A 12,240-nucleotide genomic window follows, 5' to 3' on the forward strand; every position below is an offset into this window, starting at 1 on the left:
CCACAAGTGACAAAAGGCACAGGTTGGACACTTGCCAGCTTCCCTCAAGTTTTGATGGGAAATGTAGGCAGCTTGGCGGAATGTTGGACAAGTGACAGTTGAAAAGTCCATTGGACAGCAGTCAGAGAGCCAAGCTTCTAGACCAGGATGCCTACATTTCCCATCAAAACTTGAGGGAAGCTGACAAGTGTCCAACCTGTGTCATTCGTCACTTGTGGTTCTGCTCTAAGGGAGACCCCTGTTCAAATACCTGCTCTGCTGTGGAAGCTCAGTGGGTGACCTTCGGCCAGTCATGCTCTCCCAGACTGACCTCATAGGGTTGTTGGTGAGAATAAAATGGAAGAGAAGAGAATGATGTATGCTGCCTTGCATTCCCACTGGAGAGAAAGGCAGGGTATAAATGAAGGAAGTAAATAAATATTAAAATATCATCTCTAGTACTGTGCAAGTGTCTAAAAACTAGGCGCAATCGAAGTATCAAGTGGGGGGAAGCAGTATGCTTGCGTGTAACACCCACAATTTCTAAGTGTTGATATGCTTTTCTCCTATATATGTATAAGCTTTCTTCATGTGTTCTGTACCCTGTATTTTTGCACATGCAGAGAATCTATGCAGAAGGTACAATCAGTGCATGGAGACTGGAATGGTGCGTTGTCTTCCATCACAATCCCAATTCTCCTTCCACCCAGCAATTGTACTTAGATTTTAGTCAACCCCTCTAGGTCTTTCATACTTGCTCATGCACACAGTCCCAAGCTTCCTCTTCATTCATTAGAGTAATCAACAACAATTCAAGTAATGCTTTCATCCCCTTTATACTGATTACACTTTTCACAGAGCAAAAAGTTGTGTCCAAGTCCAGTGCAGATGAGAATTTTTACTATTTTTCAAGAAATCCCTTGTGAACAATTGTCCCTTCCTTGAGGCTGGCAAATGACTTACTGTTGATTACATGCAAATCTCTGTGCCCAAAAAAGCTTTGGCAATATTACAAAGTGAACATGCAGCCCAAAGACAAAAATCAGCAACAGTTGCCTGGTTCTGGGAAGCCTCCAATGTGCAGCCTTCATTCAGAAAGGGAATAACCCTCCCACCCCCAATATACAAATGGCAGCCAAGAAGTAACAGCAACAACAGAAGCACTCATCAACAAGATAAAAAAGGCCAAGTGGAGTACACATAAAAGGAAGGAAGGATGAGGTGAAACCAAATGGGAATACAAAAGTCTGCATCACAGTAGTCTGTGTCACAAATGTCTCAGCCAATGTGATCCTCCCCCCCTTCCAATCTCCAGTTTCCATTACTTTACCATCCTGATCATAGCTGTGGACAAGAGGAATTCTTGATTGGGCTCCAGAAATTAAAGCATTGTGACAAGAGCAGGACACAGGGAGCACATTAGTCCTATTCTTGCTCAATTGCACTCGCTGCCAGTTGGCTTCTGGGCCCCATTCAAGATGCTACTTATTATTGCTTGCTAAAGGCCCATCATGATGATGCTCTCCGTATGTGGAAGGAGAGAAGACCTCATATTTTTTCTGCTAGTATAAGCAGATTAACGGAGAAGAATTGACTATTGTGGTGGGGGCTGATGATCTCCTGATGGACTATAAATAACGTAATTAAATAAATAAATGTGGGGATGCTATGGGAGACAAATTGTGTTTCTCTTGCCCTAGAACTCGGTGGTGGACTAAGGCATTATACCCTAATTGAGGCCCCTCACTTCCCCAAACCCTGCCCTCTCCAGGCTCCATCCCTCTAATCTCCAGGGATGTCCTAACCTGGAGCAAGCAACCCTAGTCACAAATCATAGAAATCAGTCATAAATGATCATTTTTTTAAAAAACCCTACTGTTCTTGTTCATCTGAGTACTCTTTGGTGATGTTAATGGTTGCTGGCCTGTTTGGAGCAACAGCATTTTTATATGTGCAGTTTTGCAAAAACTGGATGCAAGCCTGTTTGGCAAATATTTGAGTTGTTCATGCCAAACAGATCTAGTGGTGATCAGCTCATGTCTGATTGCCATAGCTGAACATGAAAAGTTTGAATACTGAATGCATTGGCTGTAAAATTTCTAGCATTCTTGTTTTGAACGCCATACATTACTTTGAAAATTTAATAGAAAAGCAGTGTATTATTTACATACAGTCCACCTTTCTCACTGAGATCCAAGGCAGATTACACACTGCAAGTGAATAAAAGATATAGGTAATATCGGACAGTCAGCACATGAGGATAGCTGTGAGGGGGTAAAAGGGACTTTCCTGCTTAAACAAAAGTAGAAATTTATTTATAGGAACATAAATGTGATGGTTGCGGAGTAGGCTCTCAGGCTTCCACACAGTTTGCCTGATTTAGCCAGAATTATTTCTCTGAGACACCCAAAGACTCAACCAGTCAGTCTGGCTGGTTAATTCTCTCTCCAAAACTCTCAGGCTCCACACAGTTTTCCTGACTCAACTAGAAGGAACACTTTCTGTCAGCACTCTGACTAAAAACTGCAGTTCATTCCACCCCCAGGCCCCCTCCTCCTTTCCTCAGAGGCCTGCATTTAAACTCGGTGGGTGCAATGGTGTCACTTCTGGAAGCAATGTTATCGTGCCAGCCAGGAGCACTCAGGATAGACGAGTACCCCCTTCCACCAGGAGGGTAAAGGGCCCTGGCAACCCTAGCACAAAGACTGCAATGACAGGTGGAGACAATGCAATTGCTTTCCATGATTCTGATCACACAGCTTAGGAGCCAAGCCATTGTTAATACATAACTGGACATTCTAGTACGGCATCCTCTGAATCTGATTAGGCAGGGGTCATTTCGTAGAAAAAGAGCTGGAGGAACTCATTAGCATAACCCATTAGCATAACTCATTAGCAGAATCACTATTAGCACCAGAAGTGTGTCATTAGCATAACTGATTTGCATATGCCACACCCCTGGCATCACCTATCCTGGCTCTTTTGGACCCAATCTTGGCCATTCAGGGCCAAAATTTGGCCCAAAATGGCAAAAGGAGCTGAAAATGGCCGACAAGGGGCCCAAAATGGTCAGGATCAGGCCGCTGCTGAGCAGGAGAGTGATCCACCACCCATCAGAGGCCCGATACGGGCCATTTCGGCCCCAATCCAGGCTGAAACGGGCCCAAAATGGCTGAGAGTCAGATGGGCGGGGCCACCTGCCATGTGACCTCTTTGGGGAAATGCCAGAACTGTGTTCTTGTGCGTTTCCCCTCCAAATGAGCCTTGTGATTAGGTATTCTTATAGTAGTCCATTCAAATGTTAAAATAGCCATCATAAATACTTTATAAAATGTAAATCCCATGTATCTTGTACATTTGCAATTCTTCCCAATTTTGTATCATCTACAAAATTGCCAAGTTTTGTTCTCTATTTCTACTTCCAATTTATTAATAAATGTAGTGCAATAGGTCTGTCTCAACATATCTGTTAACAGGAACAGAAATGCAGTTACTGTGATTCTCATGTCTATTAATCAAGCTGATGCATTCAACATCAAAACTTTTACTTCTGAATTCACCAGAATGTACCTAATAAGGCTGCCAATCTCCAAGTGGTAGCTGTATCTGCTAGAGTTACAACTCTACACAGAGTTACAACTCTACACAGAGATCAGTTTCCCTGGAGAAAATGGCTGCTTTGGGGGTTTGGACTGGCCTTCAGGTGGTGGCTGGAGATCTCCCAGGATTTCAGCTGCTCTCCAGATGACAGAGATCAGTTGTCCTGGAGAAAATGGTGACTTCGGAGTGTGTGGACTCTGGCATTATATTTCACTGAGGCCTCATCCCTCCCCTCCCCAAAACCTGCCTTCTCCAGGCTCCACCCCACAAATCTCCAGGAATATCCCAACCCACCAGAACTAGCAACTCTAGTACTTAAGATTCCACAAGGTTTAGTATTCAGAGTTTTATCTTTGGCATGTGTTAGAAGTTTTTTCTTTCTATTTCTCTTTTAAACATATCCAACTTTTTTCAGTCTCTGTTGTTGATAATATATTTTTTAAAGTTTTAGTATATTGAAATTCAGAAGCCACAGTTAATCAATTGTTCTCTTCTCCCCACTTGATCCTTTTAACTTAGTTCTAATCACATTTAGGATTCTGAATACAGACAACTTTCTTATATGATCCTCTGGAGACAGTCTGTATAATGCGCTCTGTACCCTATATCCCCCCTGAGGCTGACCAGAGCCAAGGGCATAGAGGGAGTGAAAGAAATGCATACCCTGAAGTCTGTGTTCAGTCTTCCGTGAGGAGGCAGCCAACCGCTCTGGCCACAGCAAATCTGCCAGCTGGCTGCAGAGGAGCAATGGCATCAGCTACAGCCTGTCCCCATATTTGATCTGACAGGATTAGGAATGAGTGGAGAGAGGGACAAATTACTGTAGTGAACTGGTAACAGCTGAGGACAGGAGAGAGGAGTGTGAAGGAACAATATTTCCCCCTCCTTTTATGTTCACCTCTCACCAGCTCGTCTTACCTGTAGTGATGTGAACAGGGACTAGAAGTGGACATGAAACACAATAGTTTTGATTTTTCAGGAAACAACTGTGGAGAAATATCACTGGCATTAGTAGCAAGATTAAATGGATTTAGATTAGATCCATGCCACAGTCAGAAATGAAATCTCAGTCTCCACTTTTGTATATAATATGCAGTGAGCCAAAAGGGCAGCCACATAACCACAATACTTAGCGTGTATAAGATAGGCTCTTTTAGGACCTTCTCTATGACAGGGTTGCCAGCTCTGGCTTGGGAAATTCCTGGAGATTTGGAGGCAGTGCCTGGGGAAGGGCAGAATTTTGACAAGGGAAGCTTAACGGGGATGTGATGCTATAGAGTCCGCCCTCGAAGGCTGCCATTTCCTCCAGGGGAACTGATCTCTGTAGTATAGAGATAAATTGTAATTCTGGGAGAACTCCAGAGTCTCTACCTGGAGGCTGGCAAACTTCTCTACGCTTCTTGTTCTGCTAACATTCAAGTATATCTGATTACCCTGGGGCAGCAGAGCCAGAGCAAGTGAATACACTTCATTCTTATAACATTTGATGAGAAAGATTCAGTTCAGAATTCCACAAATCTTGCAGCTACTCACAAAACATCCAAATTATTTTAGAACACATCACTTTCAGGCTCAAAATCATTGCTACTTCCTTCTGTACAAACAGGATTGAGTATATCTCTCTCTATATATATTGGAATGGATGGGAGATGCCATGTGACTGGGCAAAGAAGCAGTACATGTAACGAATTTGGTTTCATTTTCCCGGCCATGTCGGACGCTCCTCTCCGCAGGTCCGGGAGGAAGCGCCCGAGCAGCCTGACCGGGTGGTTGACCTGCGAGGGTTAACCCCCAGGACTCCCAGTGAGGGGGTCAGGGTCCGGAGCGCTGCGGGAAGAGCCCCCTGAAGTCGATGCAGGGGGTAAATTGCCCGTCTGCTCCTACGGAGGCTGGCAGACTTGCACAGCACATCGCGTGCTGCCGGGCCATGGAGAACGGCAACAAGCAGATTTAAGGTGAAAGCCTGTAAGTAAGCGAATCCCTTCTGTCATTCCAAGCGTATGTGAAGGGTTGGTGGGAGTTGAAGCTAAGAAGCTTCGGATATCTTCCCCTTCATTGAGTTTTGGAACTTAGTTGGCGGACTCCCCCCCCCCCAAAGATGGCAACGAAAAAGCAGAGCCCTGCTGTGGGCAAATCTGTTTCGGCTGCTTTGCAGGGGAAAGGAGAGTCTCTTGAAGAGGTGGTTAAACGGTTGGTCGTTGAAGCTATGAAGCCCTTTGTTGATAAGCTAAATGAAATCGGTCAAAGGGTTGGCTTAGTTGAGAACGAAGTGAAAACCATTAAAGACGTAGTGTCTGGGGCAGAGCAGTCTGCTCGGGAAAACGCAGTACTCATGAAAGCAACAAAGAAGTAAAGCTTTTGGAGAATCAATTGATAGGGTTACAAGTGGATCGTGCTCAGATGGTATTGCGTCTTCAGAATGTGAAGGAGGAGGAAAGTGAAAACTTAAAGGATTTGGTGTCGGAACTTTTGGCGTCATTCGCAAAGGCAACTAAAGAAGAGTTAAAAAGCGATATTCTGGAAGTCCGCCGGACATCTTCAAAATATGCAACGAAGCGTCAGCTGCCTCGCGAGATTATTATCAATTTTTCATCTAAGAAGACTCGGGACACCATCTTATATAATTCGTACAATGTGGACTTGGACTTTCTGGGTAACAAGGTTAAGATATTGAAGGACGTTCCATTTTTAGCTCGGAAAAGAAGATTCAAATATAAAAGGTTTGCAGCTCTTCTGAGGAAGCGTGAAATAAAATACAAATGGTTATTTCCGGAAGGTATCTGGTTCAGTTATAAAGACCAAGCCTACAAGATAACATTGGAAGTACAGCTGAGGGACTTTGTGTTTAATCATCAAGAGTTCCAGCAAGGAGAGGATTTAGAATCTGAAGGGGGGAATGGGGAGGAGGGAGTGAGCGCAGCTACTGTAGCTGTTCAGAGAGAGCTGCGACCCAGATGCAGGGGCGGGGGAGAAGACCTGATCCTGACTGTAGTTCGTATTTTATAAGATCTACCAATCTAATAGCATATTAGAAAGTTTAACTTTAAACAATTGTATTATGAAGGGAATGCAATACTTGTAGATGTAGTGTGTGTTTTTTATATGTTGTTTCTTCCCTTTCCCCCTGTTCCCTTTTTCCCTTTTTTGTAGTTTTTGAGGTTAGTAATTAAAAATAAAAAAAATTATTAAAAAAAAGAAGCAGTACATGTAACTAGGGTTGCCGGTCCCCTAGTAGGGAAAAAAATGGGAGGGGGTGGCTTCAAAGATAGCACAAACAAGGAAGTCCAAGAAGCCACAAACACAATGATACGACTTTATTGGTTCTATACCTTCAGAACCCACGTTAAAGGTGCCTTTAACGTGGGTCCCCTAGTAGGGGCAGGGGATCCTCCGCTCCCAGCCTCCACATCCACCCCCACTCACTTGGCTGGTGGGGGAAAAGGCACAGGAACAGGCCTCCTGGGACACTCTTCTGACATGGTGTGATGATATCACTCCCAGGGACGATGTCATTGTGCTCCCAGGCTTTGTGCCAGGCTGAATCTTAAAAAATTGTTCCGTTTAGGGCCCAAATCGATCTGGCATGAAGCCCGGGAGCACTCCCAGGATCTGTGCAATGACATCATTCCTGGCAGAATGCATCAGAAGCGCATCCATGAGCAAAGCGCATGCACAAGGAAGTCCTAGAGTTGAGTGCTGGGTCCCCCTCCTCCCAAACCAGGAGGGTAAGGGGACCTGGCAACCCTACATGTAACACAAGAGGACTTTTAGTTGTGAGGAACAGCAAACACCAAACCGAAAAAAGTCTTACCATGTACAATGGTGTTCTGGTTATATTTGCATATGTATATGTATAACTGAGGATGGGGAGTTATTTTTTCTTAGTCCTCAGCACAACTCTGCAAGATGGGCCATTATTACTTTTGAAAACACAAAAGTTAAGAGGCAGCAATTGTCTCAAGGCAAGTTATAGCACCTTCTTCTGTCTCTGGAATTTTGTCAGTTCTTTGGATAATGACTCACAACATATGAAAAAACTTGGGTAAACTAGTCACACACATCACCATCAATGTCTGAAGATCCAGATGAAGAACCAATATATAAGTATCAATTTCTCAGAGAATTGCAGACATCATCCTTGGGCCTACCACTCAATCTCATGAAGTGGTAAAGTCATGTCATGCCTGATCTATACCACTTCAATCTGAAAATGGAAGCTTCCATGACCAGGGCCGGCACCAGGGTTTCTGGTGCCTGAGGCTGGGGGCAGCTTCAGGTCTGCTCCTGCCCCCTCGCATGCACGCACACGCACCTGGACTGCAGGGCAGGTGGGCAGGAGGGCTGCCCGCTCAGACTGCCCCGTGCTGCCGCCACTGACATGTGTTCCTAACCACACACAGCGGGTGGTTGGGGAGGCGTGCTCATGCACGTGGACGCATATCCTCCCAGCTCTCCTGCTCCGTTTTTCCATGTGCCACCCCAGACACCTGCCGCACCTGGCCCACAGCTGCTGCTCCTGGCCAGGGGTGCATGCTGGCGGCAGCGGCAGTGTGGGAGGGCTAGGAGGCTGCAGTAGCTGTGGGCCAGGTGTGGCAGGTGGCTGGGGCAGTGCGCGGGTGGCTTCCCATCCCTCCTGCTCAGCCACCTGCGTGCTTCTGCCGCCAGCTCCGCAGCATGCGCCCTCACCCCTGGCACCCCCTCCAGTGCCTCAGCGCTGGAAGCAGTTGCCAGACCTGCCTCAATGGAGACACCGGCCTTGTCCATGACTGAATGCTCTTTCATATAGAAACGTTTCCTGCAGATATAAATGTTTCTCTCTAAATGTTAGGAATAAAGAAGGCTGGGCAAGAATCCTTTTCATGTCATCAAGTTTGATGTGGGGATTGATTATTTTTCTTTCACACGGAGGAGCTCTGAATCATGCAAGCTCTCTCCTAGCAACCTTAAACGGTATACCCCAAGACACCGTTTTATCACCTCAGTGAGAACTGGGCTTTGGTGAGCAATTAATTTTGCCAGGCACTTTGAAAGGAGAGGATTGGGTAATGGTCAATGCCTCTTCTTCAAAGTAGCCCACAAAAGTTGCTTCCTTTTTTACCTACGCTTTAGAAACTCATGGGGGAAACCAGCAGGTATCCTTTAGAAGAATGGGATTTGGACCAGGGATAGCAGCTGATTACCCCAAGGTAGAGCTGTACTGTTGATTTGTCTCAGTAATCAAATTTCTTATCTCTCATATCAAGAAGTCAGAAGTGGCGACAGAATTCACTGGTAGTGTAGTAACTAGAATTTAGTTTAATTGTGAGAGTGTCAGACTATGGGCTTTCCCACATGCTCATCTTACAGCAGGTTTACTGGGTATTTGGTCCACAAAGATTGGCTCAAGTTTGGGCTTCTGTAATTTTGCTTGTGAGTGAATTGAGTAAATGTCACTGTGCTCGTGAGTGAATCGAACTGAAGTGTTGTCTGGGTTTTTTTCTGCTTTTAGAAAAATGCCCCATTCTTGATTTGGGCTTTATGGGGGACATTGATGACATCAGCGTTTTCGTCAGTGTAGGCCTCTCCTTAATGTGTGTGCATGCGCACATGCATTATAACATTATATAATGCTTGGATGTTAGAGGGCATTATGCTGTTCCAGTTGAGATATTTCACATTTTTCCCAGCCATATGTTCATATGTAGCACAACAACTGAGTAATGACATCAGAGGACCATGTTAAGTTACAAAATATATGTTCAATACAGATCACTGATCTTCCTTGAAGTCAGTTTGAATTTGGATACAGTTTTTTAAAAAGAAAATAGACATAAAATGGGAAGAAATTGTTTGCAATGTAACAATATTATAACATTACTTATAGAATTTTTAAAAAGTGCATCGGAAAAAAATTGGACAGCAAAACAAGAAAAATGGAGATTAATGTACAAAATGTCGTCTTCCACAGCTTGTGTTGGCGAGCAGATATTGTCGAATTACTTCATACTGTTTAGGTTAGCATGCACAAATAACACTACACATAACGATATTAACTTTTTTTTCTTCCAATAAGGAAAGCTGAAGGGGAGGAGTGGCGAGCGGGAGGGAGTACTTGGACATTGACATTCAGCCAGTCAGCATGCAGAGAAATAAAAGGGAGGGCAAAAGGCCAAACCAGGGCTTCCACTGAAAAAAAAATTGTATGTGTCAAAAAAAATGCTATCAACTCCCCTTTGAAAAAACATGGGCGTACGTGCACAGGAAGAAAGCCCTACAAAATACCTGGGGAAAACTGATTCTGCAGCAGATGCAGCTTTTCACTATGTAGAACTCAGGAGTTAGAGAAGCAATTTGAGCACTGAACCAATGTAATTTGAATGTGCACAATATCCCTGTGCCTGGGAAGACCCCTGCTTGTTATAAATGTCACTGTGGATTCTCACTTGAACCTAATCTACCTCCCAGAATTATTGTGATGATAAGATGGAGGACAGGAAAACAATGGCTGTTTCCACTTGCCCTTAAAGGGATGACCTACTCACGGAACACTAGTAGCTTTTCCACAGGAATCTAGACATCTCCATGGCAAAATGTTTGCGGGCTATGTGGCTTCTGTTTTTTTGGTGCCTTTTCTGAGAATGCACTTTCCATGGTCACAGAAAAGGCAGTGAAAAATGGAAGCCAAATGGCCTGCAAATGTTTTGCAAATGGAGACGTCGCCAGCATTCTGTGAGTGGGCTGTCCCTTTAAGGGCATGTTGAAATGGCCGATGTGTGCTGCCTTGAGACCCTTGGAGAATGGTGGGATAACATTGTAATAAATAAATTGGTGCTCCTTTGTACTGTCACACTACATTTATAAAAAAAAATTCAGAAAACTCCTGAGAATACTATACATGCATACCTTTGCTCATACCATGTCACTCTCAGGAGAGGGCAAGAGTTTGTCAGCCTGAACAGCATAATGAAGCACTCTCAAGCTGTTAACTTTTATTCTTAGCACACATAAGACATTTCCTACATATGTTCAAAGAATTGTTGGTCGCTTCATAAATGCTACGATTTCTCAAGACCACACATTGATAAGAATCCCCACTAGTCATGCTGGACTTAATGGGGCTGTGTTTTTTTTAAAAAAATGCTATTGAAGAGTCAAAGCAATATGCTTGGAGAAAGCAGCCACGGGACTCCATTTGGAGTTCTCCCATCCTTTTAGTGCTTCTAGTTGCTTGAATGTGTTTTCCTTCTTTTGGCAGGTCCATGGGAAGTGTGTTTGCAGACACAACACTGCAGGACACCATTGTGAGAGGTGTGCACCATTGTACAATGACCGACCATGGGAGTCAGGAGATGGAAAAACAGGGGCACCGAATGAATGCCGAAGTACGTGGGTCTGGGGAAGAGGGGGGTAGGGATAGTGAGTTGCAGGGTAATACATCATTCCCCATGCAGGCAAAGCCCTATTACAGCCAGTTCATTCTGTCTGGATTTATGATGCTGTAGCAGCAGATGGGGAGTGGATTGCTAAGTAACTGCAAGGAAAACTTCCAGTCACAGTATGTGCATGTGTATAATCTTTCATATGCAACTGGTTTTCTTGATGCGCTGCAAGATTTCACAAAGAACAGAGCAGATCTTCAGAGAGATTTCCCCCTTTATTCTTATCATTGTTCCCAAAAGCTTTAGTATGCTGTGGGTGGGTGCGTGGGTGGGTGGGAGGCAATACTTGCAATGGTTGTTTTGTTTTGTTTTAATGCCACTTCATCAATAGGTGCTAGTCTGTATTGTTTTTTCCCTAATTGCTTAGCCACTATTTCAACATGTATTTTATGTATTAATAACTGTTGGTAAGACTCAAATGATTTCCCCTCTGTAGATGTTAAGCTGCTTTAATGTTTGTTAAGAAGAAACTGGACTAAAAGAAAAACTTCAGCTACAGGGAACACTGTTCAGAACTGTATGACTCTGTGGTGTGCATAATCCAGATTCAAACTCCAGAGATCCTTTTGTTTTAGAACTATGGAGTAATTAGTGACCTGGACGGATATGTGTCTGTCGCTACTCATTCTTACTTTTATTTACAAATGCATAGAATCACTGTTCCAAGAGATTACAGTTTAAACTAGTTAGTTTTTTTTTTAAAACCAATATAGGCCCCCTTAGGCCAAATGCAACCCCAAAGGCATTATTAACATCCCAGTTCTCTTACTAGAATTAATGGAAAAAATCCTTTTACATCTTTCAAGCTGTTATTACTTTATAAACACCAAGGTTGTCCTATTAATCTGGCTTCAAATGTTCATAGTTATCTGCACAAGGACGCAAGTGAAACTCCTAAATGCAATGGGTTTTTTGCATGTTTTTTCAAACATCATCATTTCTTGGGCTGCCCCTTTTCAAACATGGGGGGGCAGAATCAAAGTGTCTCATGTCTGAATGATTACAAAATGGAAAAATTAAGAGACTAAACAAAGCAGGCCTACTTCCTGTGACTCTCAATGCAAAACCTAGCAATCTTTTATGCAGATAAGCATAGACGAAGGGCAGCAGTTGTATTACCATTGAAATCCCCCATTGTTAAATTGTTCTTTTGTATTTTATTTTATTTATTGATTCTATTTCTAGGCCACCCTCCCCACAAACGGGCTCAGGGTGGGTTATAGTAAAATGCTCAATGAGTATT

The 12,240-nt window shown here is 43.8% G+C and overlaps 1 protein-coding gene across 1 annotated transcript in view; it reads left to right on the top strand.

Moving 5' to 3' along the window:
- LOC129329053 (netrin-4-like) overlaps window positions 1-12,240 on the top strand; it is a 75,249-nt gene that overhangs the window by 37,974 nt on the left and 25,035 nt on the right. The window contains exon 4 of the mRNA XM_054978451.1: window positions 10,814-10,940. Within this exon, the coding sequence (XP_054834426.1) occupies window positions 10,814-10,940 (127 nt within the window). The remainder of the gene's footprint in view (window positions 1-10,813; window positions 10,941-12,240) is intronic.

Source organism: Eublepharis macularius, chromosome 4 (genome assembly GCF_028583425.1).
Source record: "Eublepharis macularius isolate TG4126 chromosome 4, MPM_Emac_v1.0, whole genome shotgun sequence".
Lineage (NCBI taxonomy): Eukaryota > Metazoa > Chordata > Lepidosauria > Squamata > Eublepharidae > Eublepharis > Eublepharis macularius.